At 34.1% G+C, this 27,209-nt stretch overlaps 2 protein-coding genes and 1 pseudogene across 3 annotated transcripts; 2 read left to right on the forward strand and 1 right to left on the reverse strand.

Moving 5' to 3' along the window:
- Positions 1 to 3,189: 3,189 nt before the first annotated feature.
- Positions 3,190 to 5,206, reverse strand: LOC142621360 (uncharacterized). 2 transcript variants are annotated; one of them, XM_075794681.1, is made up of 6 exons: positions 4,865 to 5,206; positions 4,533 to 4,742; positions 4,288 to 4,380; positions 4,084 to 4,185; positions 3,639 to 3,991; positions 3,190 to 3,515 (listed from the first exon to the last, which is right to left on the reverse strand). In XM_075794681.1, the coding sequence occupies exons 2-5, from the start codon at positions 4,698 to 4,700 to the stop codon at positions 3,725 to 3,727; spliced, it is 630 nt and encodes a 209-aa protein (XP_075650796.1). In that variant the 5' UTR covers positions 4,701 to 4,742; positions 4,865 to 5,206; the 3' UTR covers positions 3,190 to 3,515; positions 3,639 to 3,724. The 2 variants fall into 2 exon arrangements, with proteins under 2 accessions (XP_075650796.1, XP_075650797.1); XM_075794682.1 differs by having other exon boundaries at positions 4,533 to 5,206.
- A 3,715-nt stretch (positions 5,207 to 8,921) lies between these two features.
- Positions 8,922 to 12,116, forward strand: LOC142618747 (receptor-like protein 7). Its single transcript, XM_075791756.1, has one exon. It carries the CDS (start codon positions 8,982 to 8,984, stop codon positions 11,847 to 11,849), a length of 2,868 nt encoding a protein of 955 aa, XP_075647871.1. The 5' UTR covers positions 8,922 to 8,981; the 3' UTR covers positions 11,850 to 12,116.
- A 10,576-nt stretch (positions 12,117 to 22,692) lies between these two features.
- LOC142621005 (receptor-like protein 7) lies at positions 22,693 to 26,898 on the forward strand (annotated as a pseudogene).
- Positions 26,899 to 27,209: the final 311 nt, after the last annotated feature.

A 27,209-nucleotide genomic window follows, 5' to 3' on the forward strand; every position in this document is an offset into this window, starting at 1 on the left:
TTGTAGTTGATTTTTTTTTTATGTATATAAAAGGGGAAAGTCTTATTTATTTATAAAAGTTTATACAACAACATGTGCAAAGACCTTCAAGGGACATAGTCTCTAGTCCTGAGGTACTGTGTTGTATATATAGGTATATACAAGGTAAATTGTAATAATGATGTTTGAGTTTGGAGAATATAATTTCATAAAGTGAAAATTCAAGTTTTGGAATTTTCTAAGTGAAAATTCGAAAATTAGTATTTTCAATCGGTCGAAGTTTTGGCTCAATCGATCGAAAATGGTAAAGAAAAAATCCTAAAGTTTTTGGATGTATTGATCTCTGTTCAATTCTTGTTCGATCGATTGAAAATAGTACTCGATCGATCGACAGTAATTTTTAACTGATCAAAAATTGTGAAACAGGATTTTCTGTAGAATTTTCTAGTGACTGTTCAAAAAGATTGAAGAGGTTTCAAGCCTTATTAACGGTTTTATGAAACGTTTTAACCGCACAAAATAGTAAGTTTGAGAGAAACACAAGAAATCCTGTTGTCATTCTCCAAAATTGCTATCTGTAGAACCTAACATCTTGATTGTATCTTGGGGATAAATTGCAATAACCCTTTAACAACAATAGTGTGGGGGGCAAATATTGTCTAAGGAAAACGATATAGTGCCTCCAAGTTATCTATTTTTTGTTTGTCTTTTGTGTTAATCTTGTTTTTACATTATTACTTTGTGTAATATCCCCAACATGCTGCATATCCCAAACAAAAGGTGCATGCACAAAGGATGGGCAGGTATCATAAATTTTCAAAAGGCATTGTTGTTGACGACCCCTTTTTGCTAGACCATCCGTGCAGCCATTAGCCTTATGGTATATGTTAAGCAGCTGGATGGGTCCACGCGCGTGCCATAAGGTTCCCGCAACCAAAGAGTAATGGGATAATATCTGGTGATAAATCATTAGTAGTAGTTAGCAAGGAAAGAACCGTCATAGAATCAATCTCATGGTGAATAAATTTAAAACCAAAATCTCATGCCAATATAAGACGTAGTTCGCAAAAGACCACCTGCTCCAACCAACCCAGGATTACCTAAGGAGCTACCATATGTATTTAATTTTATAAAAGGATCAAGTGGAGTGATTCATTTAATAATCCTAGGTATACCTATTTTAGTTGTTTTAGCAGGGCAAGCCAAATAAAAATATTTTGTAGCTAAATGAACTGCTTTGTGGACTAGATGAGGTTGGGAGCTAGATTGATTATGAAAAATACGCTCATTCATAGCTAACCAAATATGCCAACAAAGGAAAGAAAAGAGCACCTTCCAAGGAAGCTGATGACCTGTGAGAATATTATCTGATGTAGAATTTGTTTAAAGCCAAGGTTAGAGTGGTAGTTGAAAGAACGAAAGAGGCAAGATACTCAGAGATTGAAGCCAAATCTCCTTAGCCCAAGGGCAATTTCTTAAAATATGAATAGTGGTTTCAGGATTGTTACACCTAGGGCATCGGTCACTAACATCCAGGCGAGAGAAAGATAGATATTGCCGAGTGCTAAGCCAATCACACATCGACTTCCAAATGAAGAATTGGAGTTTCTTGTAGTTGATTCTTCAAATAGTTCGTAATTTGTATTTCTTGGGTCAATGTGTAATTGGGTTGAGGTTTCATGAGCTAAAATTAAAGTTGTACAAGCTAGAAGTTCAGTCAAGCGAATATGGAGAAGTGTGACAATAATTTGAAAAGCTATTAAGGCAGTGATTTTGCAGGATGTTCACCTAACACTTGATCAAGAAAATTTTTCGCATAAAATTCTGTTACAAATTCATCTACTATTTTAGCATTTTCCCATCATATATATACCTCATTTCCCATGAAACAAAACCCTAATATTTATCTAAAGATTGTGAGAAGCCCCAACAAATTTTTGAGAGCCAAACAATATCAGTTTTCTCTATCTTCTGCCTCTCAAAATAGCCATATCCTATAAAAACATATTAAGACCACATCCACATCCATCATTAGCTTTGAGTTTTGTTTGTTGATTGGAGCTTGGAATCATTGGAGCAGCCCAAAATCAAAACTGGAGGTTTGAAGTTGCAATTAGAGTTCAATTGCGGATTCAAAAGCTAGAGTTGTGAAATGATCACTTGCAAAGTCCATTGCGAGCAAGAGCTTGAAGGGCTTGAGTACATAATTAATACTAGATTTGGAGGGTCTTGTAAGTAATATGTACTGCATCTATTTATTCTAGTAGATCATTTTCGACGGTGAGGCTATGGAGAGGTCTTTACACTTAGTACTCGAGTTTTTCTCTTTATTAGCACTTTGGTGTGTTGTGGGTGTTTACTTTACTATGATTTCCATGTTAATCCTTGCTTACTAATGTTAATTGGTTAATTATGTACACATTTAGGCTTTGAATTGTTAGATTTGCTTAAAATTAGCATTAGTTGTAATTGTAATTTGGGGTCTAAATCATAATCATAGTTGAATTTGATTATGTCAAAATGTTTTCTTATGAGTTCCTAACACTACAAGAAATCTGGGTTTAGGCGACGTTTCTAAAACGTCACTAAAACCCCAAAAAACGTCACTATAGACACAAATGATCTATAGCGACGTTTTTTTTTGCGACGTTCAAAAACGTCGCAATAGAGCAGTCACTATAGGTCTATTGTGACGTTTCGAAAAACGTCGCTATATGTTAATCTTTAGTGGCGTTCAAAAGCTTTTAGTGACGTTTTCTAAAACGTCACTGAATTATATAACATTTTCGTATATAATGTAAGAAAATACATTTAGCGACGTTTTTAAAACGCCACAAATAATTGCACCTATAGCGACGTTTTTAAAAACGTCGCAAAAGCAGTTGTCCTCTTGTTTTTTTAGTGACGTTTTTTAAAACGTCGCTATAGGAATAAGGATTTCTCTTACTTTTTAGTGACATTTTTAAAACGTCGCAAAAACCTGCTCATTATTTTTTTTTAATATTAAAAATGCTACATAAACCTGCTTAAAATTCAACAATAACTACCACAAACTTGTAATAAATCAAATATACCTATTGATCATCAATATTCCACAATAACACAATAACCATAGATTCAATATATATATATATATATATATATATATATATATATATATATATATATATATATATATTTGTTTAATACCAATACATGTATCATCTTGAATTGAACAAAACACTTGTCTACCTACACAAAAAAAAAGTGTGGACAACCATCTAAACTATGACAATATTAAACAAAATACAATACTTCCAAAATAAATGTGGTTGTAACAAAACACTTTTCTACCTATACAAAAAAAACAACCACCCAAACTATGGCAATATTATAAACAAAGTATAGTAGTTCCAAAATAATTGTGGTTGTTCAACTATGTAATAGCCCATGGAGTCCTTAAAACACTGCATGTACCGCTATCCACTAGCTTCTTGATGGGATGAAGCCTGTGACCTATAAGGAGTTGGAGATTCACGATCTAAACCGAAACCACCCTGAATACAAATTAAAGTATCTAGTAAGTTCATAAAGAAATCATTTCGAGTAACAAAATAATAGTTGCTATACTTAAAAAATTTAAACGCTAAATATATTCTTAAAACATTAAAATTTAATACCCGACTAGCTTCTGAAGAATGATTTTGTTGATTTTGCACCAGTTGCATGAATTGGGTCATTTGCTCCTTCAAGTTTTCATAATCCTTCATTTCTCCATTAAAAAACCCACTTGATTCTTCAATTGAGTCACTTCAGCATCCCTTTCTTGGCTTCTTACTTGAGCAATTGCAGGAGTGCTCTTGGCAGGATGCATACTTGGAGTTGGGCCAAATCCCACACCCCGAACACGACCATTGCGCTCATTACCAAACACTTGAGCATATACATCATCTGGTGCCCATGAAATACTACCAGTAAGGTCAGATGACTGCACACGATTTGAGGACTCACTCAACAGTTCGTTGATTTTTTCCTAAGATTCAAAATTTGAACACAATAACACATTAGAAATTAACAATGTTAATAGATTCAATATTACACTTAGTAAATCATGATATTACTTACAATGTTGCTTTGTGCTTCGGCATTAACAGGAGTACCATCTTTACGAAGATGGAGTTTTACATATACATCTGCACGCTCTACAGGTTTCCCAAGTGTTGTTACCTAAATTATGGTCATTACATTTATTTAATTAGGAATAATGGTTTCATACAAACTTAAGAACAATCTAATAAGTCATTTACAAGATAATTATCGAGTCAATACCATTTCTTTTGCATGCGAAGCAAAGCTTTTTGAACCACCAGTATGTACATTTTTTTGCTTGGAACGACTGTCCTTGTTTTTCAAAGCAAGATCCTACGTTCAAAAAAATTACATATTTAAACAAAGTATTATTTGAATATATTTTTCATGGTAGATATTCAATGTAGAATAAGGATATCTATATATAATGTTCTTGTTCTGATGATGATGTAGAACAATTAAAGCATATCAATATAGAATAATACCTTCGTTTTTTGTAAACTCCAATGCTGAACAATGGCTTCATAATCTTCCTGAATTACATTTGGCGGTGCTCGTGCTCTATTTCCTCTTCCTAGGAAATACTTCTTCTTCAAAGTTGACTTGTGGTTCCTCCAATATGTCGCAATTGAGGACAATGTCCTATTCTTCATTGCCTTCAACCTAGCAGGTTCTTCGGGCAAAATCCATTTTGACTACATGCAATAGCTTAGTTAGCAAAATCCATATCTAGTAAAATCCATATCAAGCTAAACACTTGTGTAAAACTGAGTACAAGATAGAATAATACACATATAGTCTATAACTTCCTAAATACCTGAACAATATCCCATATTTCTTCCTTCAATTCATCTGGAATTTCTGTCCAATTCTTATACTTAATTGGGCATAAATGAGGTTTTCGTGCAATTGTACCCAACCAACCTGAGAAGTGCCTCCCTGCCTGCTGAATTGGCTGATTTGAACTAGTTAATGGCAATTCAATCTTGTGATTTTCAGGGAGATTCCAAATGAATGAGTACTTGCTAGGACCGCGAGTAGCACGTACTGGTAGCGGCACAACTGTAATTGATGGATTAACTGTGGATGATTAGCCAATTTCTTGTTGTGACTCATGATCCACATTTTCATTAGAGGCTTGTTGTGACGACCTTACCGGCTATGGTGGTGGCAATGGGTGGTGGCTAGAGAGGGAAGAGCTTGTAGATCGGTGGGTCAGCGGTGGCTATGTGTGGCAAGGGCGGCGGCAGCGGTGAAAACAACTTCTTAAACACCTAGTTTCATAAACATGCAAAAAAATTACACATAACCTTAAATATAATAAACAACTCATATCAACTCTATCCATATCTTCATTCACACAAATGTATTAAGTCTTGAAACTTTCAAAACTTAAGCAAAAACCATGCCAATAGGATTCCACATAATCTTAAATATAGTACACAACAACTTCATAAACACTTAGTTTCATAAACATGCAAATAAGATTACACATAACTTTAAACTTCATAAACAAACCATAGCTTAGTCAGTTTGATTATGTACCAAACTAACACATGTGATGGAAGCTTTAGAGTTTAGATATACCTGCTATAGCTAAGAGACTTGATTATGTATCAAGATTTTAGGAACTTTTTGTTTGTGATGTAATCTCTTTTATGCAAACTGCCAACACCAAACCAAACTTTCATCCCTTAATGTAACATGAAAACAATGTCCAATATGCATTAGGTGTCAAATTATATATAGGGAACACAAAAACCATTATAACCACATGGCAACGAATCAAACATAGAACATTAACTACACATTAGATTAGACAACTATCATTGAAGTCGTTGTGACTTAGAAATCTACTGAAAAACCATGGCATTATAGGCACTTTATAATACCAACTAATCATGTACTCAGATGCCCATGACAACACCTAGTAGTTAAAAGTTCATCAAGAAACTTTTATCACAAACAAGTTGAAAGGAGCCTGACAATCACCCAAAAAGAAAGTATCCATTATATTCATTTCAATAAGTTTTTTAGGAGTTTCTATATAGTTGCAATCAGAAACAAAGTGAATCATCCAGTAATTTAACTAAATCCATTGTGATACATATATGGGTTTGGACCCTCTAATAGCATGAATAGGATAAAAATAACCATAAAACTTATGTATAATATTTTAATTGCAATATATTAGAATTAAATTCTCTAATTAAATTAAGAAGGCATAGTTACATCAAACTTAATTATCTTTAGAAAAAATAACATTATTTATTTATTTATTAGTTAATGCATTGCAACCATGTATTTAATTGGGGAATCTAATGTATTGCACAAAAAATTGTACTTAGATTTTGCTCTAAAAATAATACTACTAAGCATATGCATGACCAAACCCATTAGGCTTGGCTTTTCACATGGTGCCCTCCCCCCTGTGCAAACTACACCATTTGAATGAGTCAAAGATAAATTTGGTTTGGGGTATGGAGAACAAGTCCCACCAACAACAAGAGCTTGGACGTAGTTGGACTTATTAGATATTGTAAAGCCAAAGAAGGTGGGCAAAGATCATGTTACCATCCACGGACCCACACCCCATATGACTATTTCTCAACACTCATCAATTAGCTAAATGGGACCCCACGACCTTCATTTACTTCTTCAATTTTCCTATCCATTCATGCACTCCATTTTCATGATTTTCAATAGTCAAGCCTCCAAGTTCACATTAATTAGTGAAATGGGACCCCACCACCTTCATTTACATTAAATAGTCAAGCCAACTCTCTTTTTGGCTGTATCTTTTTTTCTAGTGTTCATGAAAAAGGTCATCAAGAATAAATTATTAAACACATTTTTCATGGGTCTTTTTTATGTTGAAATTTGGACTCACTTTGCTTCATGCGGCTATCTACTTCAATCTTTTCTTAACTAATAAATCTCTCTTTCACATACACTCACAACACACAGGCAGAAGCTTACATAAGGAAACTAAGTGATACATTTTGATGACTAATGGGTTCTACAAAAAGTAATGGAAGAAACCCAAATGGTCATTACCTTGCCCCACCAACACCATGACTTACCTCTGGGTATTAATCTTGTGATTTTTTAAAGTGATAAAAGTAACAAAAATATAACAAAATAGTCTATTAAATGAAAGATTCTAGAGTTTTCTTGCAATTTTCCTAGTAACCAAACAGAAAGTTAAGGGATTTAGAAAAAAGAGAGGAGAAAGAAGAGAATAGTACAAACCTGCAGAGATTGTTGAGGAGTTTCTGGGGAGGGAGGCCGCTTTTGAAAGCAGCACGGTGGCTAGGACGGTGGCCGCTGGGGTGGTGGTTAGGGGTGGCGGCTGGGAAAGAGAAGAGGTGTGATGGGGAGACACACAGAGAAGTGAGAGCTGAATGAAAAGAAAGAAGAAAAAAGAAAAGAAAAGAAAGAATGAAGTGTATAGGACAAAAAAATAAATAAATAAATAAAGTGTATAGGACAAAAAAAAAAAAAAAAAGAATAAAGTGTATAGGACAAAAAAAAAAAAAAAGCAAAAAAGTGGGAAAAGAAAATTTCCGGAAACGTTTGTGCGGGAAGAACCAAAAATGGGTTGCATTTAGCGACGTTTTATAAAACGTCGCTATAGAATTTTTAATTCTTTTTTATCTTGACTGATGGAGTCTTCATAATAGCTATAGCAACATTTTATAAAACGTCGCTAAAGACCAGAAACACGTCACTGAAAATGAACTTGTTGCGGCGTTTTGGGAAACCCCGCTATTGTTCTGAGTTACAGTGACGTTTTTTAGAAAACGTCGCAAAAGCTCACTCTTTAGCGGCGCTAGTCAAAAACGTCACTATATACCACGTATAGCGGCAGATTTGAAAACGTCGCTAAAAAAAACGCCACCTAAACCCAGATTTCTTGTAGTGTAACTATAAGAGTTTAGAGTGTCTTTGCGAAGCTGTAAGATTTTCATCTATTCCTCTTTCTTTCTTTTTTTCTTAATTACTAGGCAAAAAAAAGTTCCCTGCCCTTTCATTTCCGTCTGATTTGATTATTTCATATTTGAACCAGCAATTCAGTAGGTAAAAGAATATTCAGTTTTGTAAAAATAGCTTGCAAGCCTCTTTGGGTATGATTTTCTAGAATATTTAAGCTATAAAGGAACAAGATGTATGGTAAAGAAGTGTTAAGCATCACAAGAGCAACCTAGGAGTACTATACATTAATTTAAAAACTTTGGATTACAGCATTCTCTAACAAATTGTGAATAGGCAAAATTCTGGACGCGTTGATCCATGGGTTTGTTATCTTTCTGAAACGTACCTATACTCTCTTCCCCTTTGTATAAATGGAGAGAACATTATAAATAAACTTCTTGTGTTAGTGATTGTGTACATTACATTACTAATTAAGCACTCGGACATATACAAAAAGAAATGCTAAAGCCACTGCATTTTATTATTTTAATAGCAATTTCATTATCAAACTAAGTAAGTCATAATTAATTACAAAAATCACATCTGAAAAATACAAATTACATGTGGAAATTTTGGAAAATGTGTAGACTAAAATACCTTCTACATAATATAAAACTAATCTACAATACAATTTCTAATACACTTTTTTTTCCACTACAAAAACCTGTAAGCCTTAATTAAATAAACACTCGATTGGATCACAGAAATATTCTCTAACAAATTGGAAGGTGATTTCTTCTCCTTCTTTTTCCCTCATGAAATCATATTCCTCCTTTTACCTTTTCCAAAAAGTGAAAGCGAAAATGGTAACACGGAGACGACTTTGACTTGCATGAATACCACATGTGCATGCACAGTGATATTAAGTGGACGAGACTTCAATTTCAGTATATAAAAAGCTCCTTGATTCACCTCCATGCGTATGAAAAGAGTGCTAAACAAAATCCAGTAAAAACATTATGGGATTATCTCTTTCTTTCTTCATGCGCTTTCTTTTTTTACTGTCGTTGTTTTCTCTTATATCTGCTGGCTCTTTTTCTTTAGTGCAGTCACCCTGCCATGATGATGAGAGATTTGCCTTGTTGCAATTCAAAGAAAGCATAATTATCAATCGGTCTGCATCTGATGATCCTTCTGCTTATTCGAAGGTTTCATCATGGATGACACTAAGTAGTAATTGCTGCACCTGGGATGGTGTTCAGTGTGATGAAAACACGGGTCGCGTAACTAGCCTTGACCTCAGTAGCAGTTATCTTTATGGTTCCATCAACTCCAGTAGCAGCCTCTTCCAGCTTGTTCACCTTCATAGGCTTAACCTTGCCTCCAATGATTTTAATCACTCTCAAATCCCAGCTGGTGTGAGGCGGCTTTCAAAGCTTACTTACCTTAACCTCTCTAATTCTGGATTTTCAGGTCAAATCCCATCAGAAATTTTACAGCTCTCTAAGTTGGTTTCCCTAGACCTCGCTTTGAACCCATTGAAACTCCACAAGCCTAATCTTAAAAGTATAGCTGAAACGCTTATGAACTTGCAAGAGCTAGTTCTTAGTGAGGTTGACATATCATCCACTCTACCCAGTACCTTGACAAACTTAACTTCTTTAGAGGCTATTTGTCTTAGAAATTGTGGTTTGCATGGTGAGTTTCCAACAGGAATTTTTCAGCTACCAAATCTCAAGTCTCTCAGTGTGCATCTCAATTCAAATCTCACTGGTCATTTACCTGAATTTAATAGAAGTATCCCCCTTGAAGATTTGAGGCTAGCGGGTACAGGTTTCTCTGGCATGCTACCAGATTCAATCGGTAACCTCAAATCCTTACATTTCTTTGATGTTGGAGGATGTAATTTCTCTGGACCAGTGCCGTTCTCATTTGGTAACCTGACGGAGCTCACTTTTCTAGACCTTTCAGATAACAATTTCAACAGAGGGACTCTCTCTTGGGTTGGTAAGCAAACCAAACTCACCTTTCTAAACCTATATGAGACCAATTTATATGGTGGCATCCCGTTCTCTCTTGGAAACCTAACCCAACTTAAAACTTTAAGTCTTTCTTCAAATGAATTAACTGGTCCTATCCCATCTTGGTTAGCAAACCTCACACAACTTACTCAACTGTGGCTTCAAAAAAATAAATTGCATGGTCCAATTCCTACGTCTGTTTACAAACTTAGGAATCTTCAAATTTTAGATTTGTGTTTAAATCGCTTGAGCGGTACAGTGGAATTTGGCTTGTTTCGAGAACTTATTAGTCTCTTTTACCTCCAACTATCTGATAACAATCTTTCATTGCTTATTGATCCTAGCACAAACATTTCTACTTTTCAAAAATTTAAGGTATTAGGATTGGCTTCTTGTCACTTAAGTGAATTCCCAGAGATTCTCAGAAACCAAGATCAATTGCAAGTTTTACTACTTTCTCGGAACAAAATTCACGGCCAAATACCGAAATGGATCTCAAACTTGAGTAAAGACACTCTTGTGTCTTTAGATCTGTCTGAAAACTTCCTTACAGGCTTTGATCAAGCCCCAAATTCTCTCCCTTGGACCAGACTAGTAGTTTTGTACCTTTCAAATAACAAGCTTCAAGGGCCACTCCCAATTCCCCCACCGTCTACTGTCTATTATAAAGTTGATAGCAACATGTTAAGCGGAGAAATCACTCAAATGATTTGTAATCTGAGTTTTCTTTCTTATCTTGATTTGTCATACAACAACCTGAGTGGTTACCTTCCCCAATGTTTAGGCAACTTGAGTAACCTTTCAATTCTTAATCTACGGCACAACAACTTTCATGGCCACATTCCTCAAATGTTCATAGAGGGATGCCAATTGAGTATGATCAAGTTGAATCAAAATCATTTTCAAGGGGCTTTACCAAGGTCATTGGCTAATTGTACCATGCTGGAAATTCTTGATGTTGGAAATAATCATATAGGTGATATTTTTCCCTCTTGGTTGGGCACTCTTCCAGAGCTAGGTGTTCTCATTTTGCGATCAAATCACTTCCATGGTGCTATTGGAAAACCTGAAACAAATTCTACATTCCCAAAATTACATGTCATTGACCTCTCCAACAATTACATTACTGGTAAGTTGCCACTTGAATACTTCCAAATTTGGAAAGGCATGCAAAGTTATGATGCAGGTGGCTTAACTTATATGCAAGCAAGAGTAAAAATCCATATACCAAGTTGTGGATGGTTATACACCTACACTTACCAAATGACATTGACAAACAAAGGCATAAAGACAGAATATTGGAAAATCCAAGATGACTTTGTGGCCATTGATCTCTCAGGCAACAGGTTTGAAGGTGAAATTCCAAAAATTGTAGGAAATCTAAAGGCACTTCGTATGCTCAACCTTTCCAACAATGTTCTTACTGGTTCTATTCCGTCGTCATTGGTAAACTTAAAAAACCTAGAATCACTTGACCTTTCTCAAAACATGCTAGTTGGAGAGATTCCTCCACAATTGGTAGAGCTTACATTCCTTGCTTTTTTGAATCTGTCTCACAATCATCTTACGGGAACTATACCACAAGGGAAACAATTTCTCACATTTGAAAACAGTTCATTCAATGGAAATGTAGAATTATGTGGAAGCCCATTGTCAAAACGATGTGCCAATTTGAAGGACCCACCACCTCTACCTTCAATATTTGTAGAAAATCAAGATGCGGTGTCTCTATTTGAGTTTGACTGGAGAATAGTTGTGATGGGGTACGGATGTGGATTTATATTTGGAGTTTGTTGTGGGAAAATAATTACCAAGAAGAAAAATGATTGGTTTATGAAGACTTTTGCAATTGGCCATCCACCATGAAGAAGGGTGAATTAGAGGGGACATCGAAAGGCAATATATATGTTTCCATAGTAAATAATTAAATCCATGCATACGTTGTCACTATTTCTATATTTTCCTTTGCTTTTAGTTTAAGGGTTTGGGAGGGGTTGTTAATAATATTACTGTATTTGATGGACTTGTTTGCATACACCAAATCTATGTAATATTTGCTTTTCATTTTTCTTCTCCCACCCTTTTATTTGGGAGATCTTGGTTTTGCCATGGAATAATGTGATATAGTGTATGATAGCGTATTATGTTAATTTTAGGCTAAAATGTAAAACTCACATTCTATGTTTTTTCAAAATTTATTTTAGTCTTCTAACTTTTAAATTAATTCAATTAAGGCTTTTCTATCAACTGTTGTTACATGTTGTGATTAATTTTCCAATTTTTCAAATTTTTCTTCAAAATTTTTTAATTATAAAAATTCAATTGATGATTGAAAAATATTTTTCAATTTCTTTTTCAAAATTTTATTAAAAAAGTTGACGAAAATGCCTTAATTAAATAAATATGAAACTTGGAGAACTGAAATGAACAAAAAAAAATTAAAAGACTAAAATGAATTCTAAAGAAACTTAGAAGATGTGTTTTGCATTTGAACCTTATTTTTAAGTAAGCATTCAAGAGACCGTTTGGAAATGTGATTTTAGTCGGTTAGTCTTTGTTGATAAGCTTTGTGTTTATTAAGTCTTATTATGTGTCTCTAGTAATTATTAATATCTGTCTGGGTGCAAGTTGTAGTAATTATAGGGAATGATTTTAGTCTAAATATATGGTAAAGATGTGGAAATTCAAATCAAGCTTCTTCTTTTTTTCTTATTGATGTTGGAATCCATATCTTTTGGTTGATCAAAGCTACCTTGTACCTCTAAATTTTATAATTCTATCTTCCTTTCTTTTTCACCCACATCAAAACAATGTTGCTTAATTTATTTTATGTTGAAAAACTTTTTTTGTTGTTAAGAATCTTTTTTTTTATTTGTAGATAATTACAATATGCTGCTAACCTTGCAACTTGAACCATTTTCCCTCTCGACCCTCAAACACTTTGTGTATAGGGTAAACCTATAAACCTATAAACCTAAAAAGTAATTTGAAATCGTCATTCGTACGTATTTTGGTGATGTTACTATATATTGTTCTTGTCACAATAATTGATCTATGCACTTAACTTTTTCCTTTATGAATCTGTAAAGAGAAATTTACAAAGCTTTCATTTAAGAAAGCCACAAAGTAATAATGGAAACCTTTGGAATATGTTAAAAGGAATTAGGTCTTACTGCAAAATTGTTTGTTGAACTTATAGAAATGTATAATAATTAATGGGTAATTTTAACCAGAAGCATAAAGCATGAGTAACGTACTTTAAAACATGACTCACCCTTTTAAAAAAAAAAAAAAAAAATTGGTTGACACCTCACCCTTTTACACACACCTCCAACTCTCATGGCCAGCTATTCCCCCACCCAATTTTTATATCCTACACTTTTTCTCTTCATCTTTCTCTTTTTCAAGAACAAAGCACACAACCCTTAGATTTCAAGAGGCAAGACACAAAATCTAAATATTTACCTGGTTGCTTTTTGTTTCAGCTTCTTGTTTTGAATCTAAATGAGGTATTTTGAGATTTTAGGCTAAGGAAGTTCTGGAAATTTTTATTGTCTTGATTGTATTCCATGTTGATTGAGTACAAAAACATGTTGATGTTGAAGGATTACTATGTTTGTGATAATGTTCTGTTTCTAAACTGAATTTTGCAATTGTTTGGTAGTATCTTATAATAGAAATGGGGAAATAAATTCTTTAGTATTACTCTATTATAGGTCTAGTCTTTTTATATTAAAATTTTATATTGAAATAAGGAAAATTATTGAATACTCCAAGAGTACCATAAATACATATTCCCCTCTCTCTCATGAATTGTGGGACCCATTATAAATTTAATTAGTGGGACTCACATTATGTGAGGGGGATACGCATTTATGGTACTCCGAAAGTACCCAATAATTACCCTTGAAATAATACCATTAACATGTCTTGTCGATTTTACAAAGAATAATGCAGTGGTGCCTATAGATAGTTTGCTATTGTTATGGATCAAACCATAATATGGTGTACTCTCACATTAATTGTTGTGCCCTTTTTTTTTTGGGTGGGTGTCATTGGTATGTGTCAATTAATTAATATGATAAATTACATATTTGATTTCTAACCTATGTCAATTTGGTCTCTAGCCTTTCAAATGTGTCAATTTAGTCTCTAACATTTTAATATTGTGTCAAAATAATCTCTGCAGTTAGGTGATAAATGAAAAATACTAACACGACTAACACAAAAATGAAATATTACTTTTATGTCATATAGACTGCCATGTGAACTGACACATGGCCTAAATTAAAAAACTAAAGTGACAAATTAGCTATTTTAAAACCTATTGCCACGTCAAATTTTGGGTGTGGGAATTGCATAATAATTTGTCGAATTCTCTAAGTGTTGGTAATGGCTGGTGGGTCATTGAGCCTAGGGTTTTTGAGAAACGAGGACGTATTGAGGAAGATGTGGTCAAGTCAAGGTGGTATAGCTTTGCCAATGTTGTGTAGAAAAAAATATGAGGGTTGTGGTAGTGAATGGGTGGTGGCTATGCCACTTGTGAATCACAGTCCAGTGTAGCCTCTGTTACGGTTTCAAAAGAAGGAGATAATAGTGATAGTGGTAGGGACAGACCCACAAGGGGACTCAGGCCCCCCTAGTCCAAAGAAATAAAGGGAAAAAAATATTTTGGCCCCCTAGCCCAAAGAAAAAAAAAAGAATTTTTTTTAATGATTATATTTTTTTTTTCTAGAGTTGTTCCTCGCTCTTCCAAAAACTTAGACTACTTCTCTTTTAATTAGCCTAGCCCAACTAGCAACTACCCAACTAAAAAACTTAAAAAAACAAAATTTTAAAATAAACAAATTTTGAAATAGAAGAGCAATGGGTTGAAGGGCAAAATGGCCATTTCGTGTCAACTTGGGCCCACCCAAAATTTGACAAAATCAGCTTGGAGCACTAAGACCATTGGGTCTATAGTTTGATGCCATGTGTAAGTAAAATAACTTATTAAAGCAATAATGCATCTATTGTGATACAAATTTGTGTTTTTGGGAATAGCTTAACTTTTTTGCTGAAATTTTTTTTGTTAAAAGTGTGCTAAAATATATATATATTTGTATTTTTTAAAAAAATGAGAAAAATTAAGACAAAGTGAGGTTTTAAAAAAATTTATATATATAGCTTAGCTTTTTGCTGAAAACTTTTTTGTTAAAAGTTTGCTAAAATATACTTGCACTTTGAAAAAATGAGAAACATTAAGACAAAGTGAAGTTTTAAAAAACTTTATATAAAATATAAAAATAAATAAAAGCTAGTTTATAAGCTAGTCCCAAACACACACAAAGTTATAGCTAATGTCATCTTTACCTCTATAAAACAAGGGCCAATTACCATTAATGCAAAGCTGCTGCAACACTTGATTTCATCAAGTACAAGTTGGGGTTTTCCCCTTTAAGGAAGCAGTTTTTAGGATGATTCGTTAGCCATGCTGTTGTATCAAAAACAAGACATAAACAATGCCTCCTTTTAAGGAGGAACACTACTCTGTTGGAAAATTGTCTCAAATTTCTATTGTGACTTGGAAAGCTAATTGGATTTTTTTATTGAAAAAGGAAAAATTAAATTTGGTTATTTTCTTTAACTTCCTTGGTGTGGAAGGAAATATTATTCCTTGAAATTGAAGAAAATTATATTTCTTGTCAAAGAAGTAATACATTCCTTGTGTATCAAGGAATTTGATTTGAAGTCTTATAGATAGACAATGTTGCAAAGATTTTGTTGGTATGAGAACAGAAGGAAATATTATTCCTTGAAATTGAAGAAAATTTTATTTCTTGTCAAAGAAGTAATACATTCCTTGTGTATCAAGGAATTTGATTTGAAGTCTTATAAATAGATAGTGTTGCAAAGATTTTGTTGGTATGAGAACAGAAGAAAAATAATAGAATTGGGCGTGAAGCCAAAAGAGAAAAATGAGATTTTTGTTTGGGAAGTACCCCAAGGAGAGAAACAACAAGGTTTGGGTCTTCTCTACAAAGCTTTTGTAAAGCGCACAAATCAAGGAAAAATTTGAGGTTTTGATTCATGTTGTGAAGTGAAGAATAGAAAAAAGGTATTGCCGCAATGTGAATATAGTGAAGAGCAAAATATTGTGTGAAAAGAAGAAGGAACCACAGTGAGTGCAGTGATCAGTGTGTGTGAGAGCAAAGAAAAACATAGAGATTTTTTCTTTAATTGCGAAACATACACAAGGGAGATAAATTTGAGATTTCTTGAGAAAGATATTGTAATTGAATCCATAATAATTAATTTATCTAGAGTTTGCCCCGTGATTTTTCTCTTCAAGGAGAAAGAGTTTTCCAATTAAATTTATGCGGTCTTGCATGTGATTGATATTTTGGCTTGGTGATTTTGGTGATTGATTAAAATTGTTAATTGATTTTCTTAATTGACACAAGACTAGATTGGGACCCAACATACTCAATATCAAGGAAAGTTAATACTCAATGGCCACAACCGACATTTCCCTCATTCAATAGGTCTTTAAGTGATTTAAACATCGCCATAAATAAGAAAGGAACCCGAAATGTGGGGGGGTAGGGGGCTAAAATTAACTCTAGACTAGAAACCACAACACACATACATTACACACACGTTTGAAAAAAAAAAAAATATTGAAGCATTTATACATCTTGGGACATTAGTTACATTCAGTGGAGGCGCAAACCATGTTTTTGAGCTCTCAATTACACAAATAGAAGTGCCCCTTTCTCCTTCAACTTATTAATCCCACTTTCCCTTATTTCTTGGAGCTAACATCTATTTTCCTCAAGTCGTGTAAGCTGTTTTTTTCAAGTTTTTATAGTTGCTACCGTTTCACACTTGATAGTATGAATCCTTGGGGCTAGAATTACTGCATGCACGTCATTATTTGTTTCGGCCAAGAGAGAAGTATGAGTTGCTTGTAGCTAAGATAGGCTTCTAATACTCACCACCTTATATATACATGCTTGGCGTTGCTTGTGAATTGTGATAAGCGACAATTTATTCGTCTATGCCAAAGTTAATATGAGCTGCTTGTCAAATATACCTGCTTGTCATTGCTTGTGATAGACTAACATAATCCTTTCATATTTATTTGCATATGCTTCATAGTTTAAATTATCTACACATAAGAAAAGTATTTTTTTCTCATTAATTTATTATTTCTATCCCTCATTATTTTATGTTTTTTGCCAAAGAGAAACACAATGGTAGCGGTTATTCTTATTAAAAAAATAAACAAAAACAAGACCAAAAGGGAGTGACTATCTGGTAACAATTGGTGTGAGTACCTAACTTGACTGTCACAAAAAATACTCAAATCTAACACGTACTTATCAAAACACAACTCGTGTCACGACCAAGAAAAGACACTAAACAAATCCCTAGTCTCAGATCAAGCATCCAGCTATGTGTGACAAATGACAGTTTCATCTATGCATCTCGTGTATTATCAGGCGAAAATAGCAAATTAGTCGTTACTTTCCAACTATATAGTTAGCAGTTCCTGTTTACAAACTATATTTTTTACTAGCATCTCGAACTTTAGAGGCTCGATTTTGGGCCAAAAATCGAGTTTTTGAGGGTCGATTTTTAATGTCTGATGTGGCATTTTTTCCACGTGGAATCTACCTGGAAATCAAGTCTCTAAGACTCGATATACAAACCCACCACCATGGGAAGATCACGACTGAACAGAACCCAGCACGCACAAAAAAAAAAAAAAACCAATGCCCTAGATCCACGGCTGCCTGGGTCGCGCGACCTGGGGCACGCCGGCCTGGGTCATCGTGGGTCGGCGGCGGCTAGCTTGTGCTGGAGGAGGAAGAAAGAAGCAGATGGAGATGGAGAGTAGTGAGGAAGAAAGAAGCAGATGGAGAGTAGTGAGGAAGAAAGACATGATGATCAGATGTGAAAGGCAGAATAGATATAAGATATAAATCGAGTCTCTAATACTCGATTTCCAACTAGACGCCACGTGGAAAATATGCCACATCAAACAGAATTAGACCATGAAAATCGACCCTCAAAAACTCAATTTTTGGCCCAAAATCGAGCCTCTGAGACTTGAGATTATAGTAAAAAATATAATTTGTAAACAAGAACTGCTAACTATATAGTTGGAATGTAATGGCTAATTTGCTATTTTCGCTGTATTATCACAAAACAATTTACTGCAGTGAAGATTCTGTGCTTTCCTTTTCTTGTGATTATTTTATTATTAGTTAATATATATATATATATATATATATATATATATATATATATATATATATATATATTCATATCACTTCATTTTCTTTATTTATTTTTTCAATTCAAAAGCTAGTCTGATTATCTAGCATGCAAATAACGATCAGAAAAAGACAAAGCCCATGCAGTGTGAAACCGAAAAAAAAAAAAAATATATATATATATATATATTCATATCACTTCATTTTCTTTATTTATTTTTTCAATTCAAAAGCTAGTCTGATTATCTAGCATGCAAATAATGATCAGAAAAAGACAAAGCCCATGCAGTGTGAAACCGAAAAAAGGTGGAACTTAAAATTGGAGCTATTTTCAAAGAATATATAATATGCAGTCCTACCATTTTCCTTAGTACACGGGGTCCTTATTGGTGATTAGTCCTTAATTAGTCACACGATCCACACACCTGAGGTCCCACGCGGTATAGCATGTGGAAATTGGCAATTATTGTCTTTAACCAACCAATTAAGGCTGTGGGTATGGGCTCTTATCCTTGCTTTTGATGATGATTGCTAATATATTTTTTGAAAATAGCCCCAATTATAAGTTCCACCCCTTTTTTGCGGTTTCACTTTCACACTGCATGGGCTTTGTCTTTTTTTGATCATTCATTTGCATGCTAGATAATCAGACTCGCTTTCGAATTAAAAGTAAAATAAAAGAAAGAAAAAGAAGCGACATGAATAGCTAGTGAAAAAGACATAAAAGTTGGTAAAGAAGTGGCCGCAACAGCTAGTGGAAGCCTTGCTTTTGTAAAATGATATATGCAAGTCTCTCCTACGAAATCTTTTTTTTTTTTTAAGAAAAATTAAAATCAATTTCTGAAATTTCCAGTCTCTTTGGCATTGTGATGATAATGCTCCCTCCTATTATTATTATTAATAGGTTATTATTAAGAGTGCCAAAGTTTTCTTGTAGTTGATTTTTTTTTATGTATATAAAAGGGGCAAGTCTTATTTAGTTATAAAAGTTTATATAACAACATGTGCAAAGACCTTCAAGGGACACAGTCTACTAGTCCCAAGATACTGTGTTGTATATATAGGTATATACAAGGTAAATTGTAATAATGATGTTTGAGTTTGGAGAATATAGTTTCATAAAGTGAAAATTCAAGTTTTGAAATTTTCTAAGTGAAAATTCGAAAATCAGTATTTTTAATTGGTCGAAGTTTTGGCTCAATCGATCGAAAATGGTAAAGAAAAAATCCTAGAGTTTTTGGATGTATCGATCTCTGTTCAATTCTTGTTCGATCGATTGAAAATAGTACTCAATCGATCGACAGTAATTTTTAACTGATCAAAAATTGTGAAACGGGATTTTCTATGGAATTTTCTAGTGACTGTTCAAAAAGATTGGAGAGGTTTCAAGCCTTATTAACGGTTTTATGAAACGTTTTAACTGCACAAAATAGTAAGTTCGAGAGAAACACAAGAAATCTTGTTGTCATTCTCCAAAATTGCTATCTGTAGAACTTAACATCTTGATTGTATCTTGGGGATAAATTGCGATAACCCTTTAACAACAATAGTGTGGGGGCAAATATTGTTTAAGGAAAACGATATAGTGCCTCCAAGTTATCTATTTTCTGTTTGTTTTTTGTGTTAATCTTGTTTTTACATTATTACTTTGTGTAATATCCCCAACATGCTTCATATCCCAAACAAAAGGTGCATGCACAAAGGATGGGCAGGTATCATAAATTTTCAAAATGCATTGTTGTGGACGACCCCTTTTTGCTAGACCATCCGTGCAGTCATTAGCCTTATGGTATATGTTAAGCAGCTGGATGGGTCCACGCACGTGCCATAAGGTTCCCGCAACCAAAGAGTAATGGGATAATATCTGGTGATAAATCATTAGTAGTAGTTAGCAAGGAAAGAACTGTCATAGAATCAATCTCATGGTGAATAAATTTAAAACCTAAATCTCATGCCAATATAAGACGTAGTTCGCAAAAGACCACCTGCTCCAACCAACCCAGGATTACCTAAGGAGCTACCATATGTATTTAATTTTATAAAAGGCTCAAGTGGAGTGATCCATTTAATAATCCTAGGTATACCTATTTTAGTTGTTTTAGCAGGGCAAGCCAAATAAAAATATTTTGTAGCTAAATGAACTGCTTTGTGGACTAGATGAGGTTGGGAGCTAGATTGATTATGAAAAATACGCTCATTCATAGCTAACCAAAGATGCCAACAAAGGAAAGAAAAGAGCACCTTCCAAGGAAGCTGATGACCTGTGAGAATATTATCTGACGTAGAATTTGTTTAAAGCCAAGGTTAGAGTGGTAGCTGAAAGAACGAAAGAGGCAAGATACTCAGAGATTGAAGCCAAATCTCCTTAGCCCAAGGGCAATTTCTTAAAATATGAATAGTGGTTTCAAGATTGTTACACCTAGGGCATCGGTCACTAACATTCAGGCGAGAGAAAGATAGATATTGCCGAGTGCTAAGCCAATCACGCATCGACTTCCAAATGAAGAATTGGAGTTTCTTGTAGTTAATTCTTCAAATAGTTCGTAATTTGTATTTCTTGGGTCAATGTGTAATTGGGTTGAGGTTTCATGAGCTAAAATTAAAGTTGTACAAGCTAGAAGTTCAGTCGAGTGAATATGGAGAAGCGTCCAAAAAAATGGCATGTGACAATAATTTGAAAAGCTATTAAGGCAGTGATTTTGCGAGATGTTCACCTGACACTTGGTCAAGAAAATTTTTCGCATAAAATTCTGTTACAAATTCATCTACTATTTTAGCATTTTCCCATCATATATATACCCCATTTCCCATGAAACAAAACCCTAATATTTATCTAAAGATTGTGAGAAACCCCAACAAATTTTTGAGAGCCAAACAATATCAATTTTCTCTATCTTTTGCCTCTCAAAATAGCCATATCCTATGAAAACATATTAAGACCACATCCACATCCATCATTAGCTTTGAGTTTTGTTTGTTGTTCAGAGCTTGAAATCATTGGAGCAGCCCAAAATCAAAAGTGGAGGTTTGAAGTTGCAATTAGAGTTCAATTGCGGATTCAAAAGTTAAAGTTGAGAAATGATCACTTGCAAAGTCCATTGCGAGCAAGAGCTTGGAGGACTTGAGTACATAGTTAATACTAGATTTGGAGGGTCTTGTAAGTAATATGTACTGCATCTATTTATTCTAGTAGATCATTTTCGACGGTGAGGCTATGGAGAGGTCTTTACACTTAGTACTCGAGTTTTTCTCTTTATTAGCACTTTGGTGTGTTGTGGGTGTTTACTTTACTATGATTTCCATGTTAATCCTTGCTTACTAATGTTAATTGGTTAATTATGTACACATTTGGGCTTTAAATTGTTAGATTTGCGTAAAATTAGCATTAGCTGTAATTGTAATTTGGGGTCTAAATCATAATCGTAGTTGAATTTGATTATGTCAAAATGTTTTCTTATGAGTTCCTAACTATAAGAGTTTAGAGTGTCTTTGCGAAGCTGTAAGATTTTCATCTATTCCTCTTTCTTTTTTTTTTCTTAATTACTAGGCAAAAAAAAGTTCCCTGCCCTTTCATTTCCGTCTGATTTGATTATTTCATATTTGAACCAGCAATTCAGTAGGTAAAAGAATCAGTTTTGTAAAAATAGCTTGCAAGCCTCTTTGGGTATGATTTTCTAGAATATTTAAGCTATAAAGGAACAAGATGTATGGTAAAGAAGTGTTAAACATCACAAGAGCAACCTAGGACTATACATTAATATAAAAACTTTGGATTACAGCATTTTCTAACAAATTGTGAATAGGCAAAATTCTGGACGCGTTGATCCATGGGTTTGTTATCTTTCTGAAACGTACCTATACTCTCTTCCCCTTTGTATAAATGGAGAGAACATTATAAATAAACTTCTTGTATTAGTGATTGTGTACATTACATTACTAATTAAGCACTCGGACATATAAAAAAAAAAACGCTAAAACCACTACATTTTATTATTATAATAGCAATTTCATTATCAAACTAAGTAAGTCATAATTAATTACAAAAATCACATCTGAAAAATACAAATTACATGTGGAAATTTTGGAAAATGTGTAGACTAAAATACCTTCTACATAATATAAAACTAATCTACAATACAATTTCTAATACACTTTTTTTTCCACTACAAAAACCTGTAAGCCTTAATTAAATAAACACTCGATTGGATCACAGAAATATTCTCTAACAAATTGGAAGGTGATTTCTTCTCCTTCTTTTTCCCTCATGAAATCATATTCCTCCTTTTACCTTTTCCAAAAAGTGAAAGCGAAAATGGTAACACGGAGACGACTTTGACTTGCATGAATACCACACGTGCATGCACAGTGATATTAAGTGGACGAGACTTCAATTTCAGTATATAAAAAGCTCCTCGATTCACCTCCATGCGTATCAAAAGAATGCTAAACAAAATCCAGTAAAAAAATTATGGGTTTATCTCTTTCTTTCTTCATGCGCTTTCTTTTTTTATTGTCGTTGTTTTCTCTTATATCTGCTGGCTCTTTTTCTTCTGTGCAGTCACCCTGCCATGATGATGAGAGATTTGCCTTGTTGCAATTCAAAGAAAGCATAATTATCAATCGGTCTGCATCTGATGATCCTTCTGCTTATCAGGGCCGGCCAACAAAATTTGGGCCTAAGGCGGAAATTTTATATGAGGCTTTTTTATGTAAACATTTATTAAATAAATATATATAATACAAATTAAATTAAGACTAATTTGATGTAAATACAGAAATTGATGAATAATAATAATTAAACTAAGGTTAATTTCATACAGAGGATTGAATATCATAGTTGAACCATAAATTTAAACAAAAAGAACTAGAAAAAATATTATTTTTTTAAAAAAGAAACTTACTATAACTTGGATATATAACTATGCATAGTTAAGTACAGTTGTAACCTAAATTTTAATTTATATATTCTTTTTAAGAGAAAGAGATAGATAAATATTATTTGGTGCGTGGCTTTGTAGGATATTAGTTTACAAAAATTAAGATCTCAAACTATTAGAGGAGATTAGTCATCATTGATATTCTATCACATTTGCAGCATTTTTTTTGAAACATTTTAGGGTTTCAATTGGTTTTAATTTCTATTGGTCTCCTATTTTGGAAGCCTTGTTAGAAATGAAAAAGAAAAATACTAAAGATACTGCAAAATGTTCACAATATAATATGATAATGACTGTAATTAATAAAATAATTAATAAAATTCAACAACTTAATTTATTTGTGTTTGAATTAATTTTTTATGTGATTGGTGACATGTTAGCTAAATTTAAACTTAAACCCATAGTAAAATTTGTAGTATCTTTAATATCACTTAAAAAAAAGTACTAATTATTTAAAAAATGTTATATTTTTATAAAATTTTGGGTCTTCACAAATGAAAATGGGCCTTTTTTTAGTAGGGAATTTTTTTTTTGGGTTGTGGGGCCTTAGGCCTAGGCCTTGAGCCGGCACCGCTGCTTATTCGAAGGTTTCATCATGGATGACACTAAGGGTCCGTTTGGATAGAGCTTATTGTTGAAAACTGAAAACTGAAAACTGAAAACACTGTACCAAAATAATTTTAAAATGTGTGAATAGTACTGTGGGACCCATTTTTAATGAAAAAGTGGCTGAAAAGTAAAATTTGTGGGTCCGTGAACAGTGCACGTGCACTGTTCACGGAAGAAAAGTCAATAACTACGGCTGGGAAGGAAAAAAAAAAAAAAAAAAAAACTGAAGCTGGACGCTGGACGCAGGCGCTGGACGCTGGACGCCCAATCCAAACACACGCTAAGTAGTGATTGCTGCACCTGGGATGGTGTTCAGTGTGATGAAAACACGGGTCACGTAACTAGCCTTGACCTCAGTAGCAGTTATCTTTATGGTTCCATCAACTCCAGTAGCAGCCTCTTCCAGCTTGTTCAGCTTCATAGGCTTAACCTTGCCTCCAATGATTTTAATCACTCTCAAATCCCAGCTGGTGTAAGGCGGCTTTCAAAGCTTACTTACCTTAACCTCTCTAATTCTGCATTTTCAGGTCAAATCCCATCAGAAATTTTACAGCTCTCTAAGTTGGTTTCCCTAGACCTCGCTTTGAACCCATTGAAACTCCACAAGCCTAATCTTAAAAGTATAGCTGAAAAGCTTATGAACTTGCAAGAGCTAGTTCTTAGTGAGGTTGACATATCATCCACTCTACCCAGTACCTTGACAAACTTAACTTCTTTAGAGGCTATTTATCTTAGAAATTGTGGTTTGCATGGTGAGTTTCCACCAGGAATTTTTCAGCTACCAAATCTCAAGTCTCTCAGTGTGCATCTCAATTCAAATCTCACTGGTCATTTACCTGAATTTGATAGAAGTATCCCCCTTGAAGATTTGAGGCTAGCGGGTACAGGTTTCTCTGGCATGCTACCAGATTCAATCGGTAACCTCAAATCCTTACATTTCTTTGATGTTGGAGGATGTAATTTCTCTGGACCAATGCCGTTCTCATTTGGTAACCTGACAGAGCTCACTTTTCTAGACCTTTCAGATAACAATTTCAACAGAGGGACTCTTTCTTGGGTTGGTAAGCAAACCAAACTCACCTTTCTCAACCTATATGAGACCAATTTATATGGTGACATCCCGTTCTCTCTTGGAAACCTAACCCACCTTAAAACTTTAAGTCTTTCTTCAAATGAATTAACTGGTCCTATCCCATCTTGGTTAGCAAACCTCACACAACTTACTCAAATGTGGCTTCAAAAAAATAAATTGCATGGTCCAATTCCTACGTCTGTTTACAAACTTAGGAATCTTCAAATTCTAGATTTGTGTTTAAATCGCTTGAGTGGTACAGTGGAATTTGGCTTGTTTCGAGAACTTATTAGTCTCTTTTACCTCCAACTATCTGATAACAATCTTTCATTGCTTATTGATCCTAGCACTAACATTTCTACTTTTCAAAAATTTAAGGTATTAGGATTAGCTTCTTGTCACTTAAGTGAATTCCCAGAGATTCTCAGGAACCAAGATCAATTGCAAGTTTTACTACTTTCTCGGAACAAAATTCACGGCCAAATACCGATATGGATCTCAAACTTGAGTAAAGACACTCTTGTGTCTTTAGATATGTCTGAAAACTTCCTTACAGGCTTTGATCAAGCCCCAAATTCTCTCCCTTGGACCAGACTACTAATTTTGTACCTTTCAAATAACAAGCTTCAAGGGCCACTCCCAATTCCCCCACCGTCTACTGTCTATTATAAAGTTGATAGCAACATGTTGAGCGGAGAAATCACTCAAATGATTTGTAATCTGAGTTTTCTTTCTTATCTTGATTTGTCATACAACAACCTGAGTGGTTACCTTCCCCAATGTTTAGGCAACTTGAGTAACCTTTCAATTCTTAATCTACGGCACAACAACTTTCATGGCCACATTCCTCAAATGTTCATAGAAGGATGCCAATTGAGTATGATCAAGTTGAATCAAAATCATTTTCAAGGGGCTTTACCAAGGTCATTGGCTAATTGTACCATGCTGGAAATTCTTGATGTTGGAAATAATCATATAGGTGATATTTTTCCCTCTTGGTTGGGCACTCTTCCAGAGCTAGGCGTTCTCATTTTGCGATCAAATCGCTTCCATGGTGCTATTGGAAAACCTTAAACAAATTCTACATTCCCAAAATTACATGTCATTGACCTCTCCAACAATTATATTACTGGTAAGTTGCCACTTGAATACTTCCAAATTTGGAAAGGCATGCAAAGTTATGATGCAGGTGGCTTAACTTATATGCAAGCAAGAGTAAAAATCCATATACCAAGTTGTGGATGGTTATACACCTACACTTACCAAATGACATTGACAAACAAAGGCATAAAGACAGAATATTGGAAAATCCAAGATGACTTTGTGGCCATTGATCTCTCAGGCAACAAGTTTGAAGGTGAAATTTCAAAAATTGTAGGAAATCTAAAGGCGCTTCGTATGCCCAACCTTTCCAACAATGTTCTTACTGGTTCTATTCCGTCGTCATTGGTAAACTTAAGAAACCTAGAATCACTTGACCTTTCTCAAAACATGCTAGTTGGAGAGATTCCTCCACAATTGGTAGAGCTTACATTCCTTGCTTTTTTGAATCTGTCTCACAATTATCTTACAGGAACTATACCACAAGGGAAACAATTTCTCACATTTGAAAACAGTTCATTCAATGGAAATGTAGGATTATGTGGAAGCCCATTGTCAAAAAGATGTGCCAATTTAAAGGACCCACCACCTCTACCTTCAATATTTGTAGAAAATCAAGATGCGGTGTCTCTATTTGAGTTTGACTGGAGAGTAGTTGTGATGGGGTACGGATGTGGATTTATATTTGGAGTTTTTTGTGGGAAAATAATTACCAAGAAGAACAATGATTGGTTTATGAAGACTTTTGCAATTGGCCATCCACCATGAAGAAGGGTGAATTAGAGGGGACATCGAAAGGCAATATATATGTTTCCATAGTAAATAATTAAATCCATGCATATTTTGTCACTATTTCTATATTTTCCTTTGCTTTTAGTTTAAGGGTTTGGGAGGGGTTGTTAATAATATTACTGTATTTGATGGACTTGTTTGCATACCCCACAGTGGTGACTCTAGGAATTTTGTTCAGGGTGTTCCTATTCCACTTTGAAAAAATTTTGGGCCATTTCGGTCTAATTTTGGACGTTTTGGTAAATATCAGCCGAAATTCAAGATGTGGCCAGCATGAAGTTTGTGCTTAAAAAAAAAATGTTCTTAAAATCAAAACAAATTTGCATTCTGTACACCGAAAAACCTCAAAAGGAAAAAAAAAATGAAAAGAAAAGAATTGAACAAAGATACCTGTACAATAAACTATAAGTTCATTTGATATATTAATAAAATTATTAATTATTGTTCTTTAGTT

This window comes from Castanea sativa, chromosome 12 (assembly GCF_040712315.1).
Source record: "Castanea sativa cultivar Marrone di Chiusa Pesio chromosome 12, ASM4071231v1".
Classification (NCBI taxonomy): domain Eukaryota; kingdom Viridiplantae; phylum Streptophyta; class Magnoliopsida; order Fagales; family Fagaceae; genus Castanea; species Castanea sativa.

Coding starts and splice junctions, on each gene's coding strand:
- LOC142621360 (XM_075794681.1), bottom strand. CDS start 4,700: ATGAAGAATAGGACATTGTCCTCAATTGCGACATATTGGAGGAACCAC. Junction 4,381..4,532: donor GGAGTTTACAAAAAACGAAG/GTATTATTCTAT, acceptor TTTTGAACGTAG/GATCTTGCTTTGAAAAACAA. Junction 3,992..4,083: donor CCGAAGCACAAAGCAACATT/GTAAGTAATATC, acceptor TTTGAATCTTAG/GAAAAAATCAACGAACTGTT.
- LOC142618747 (XM_075791756.1), top strand. CDS start 8,982: ATGGGATTATCTCTTTCTTTCTTCATGCGCTTTCTTTTTTTACTGTCG.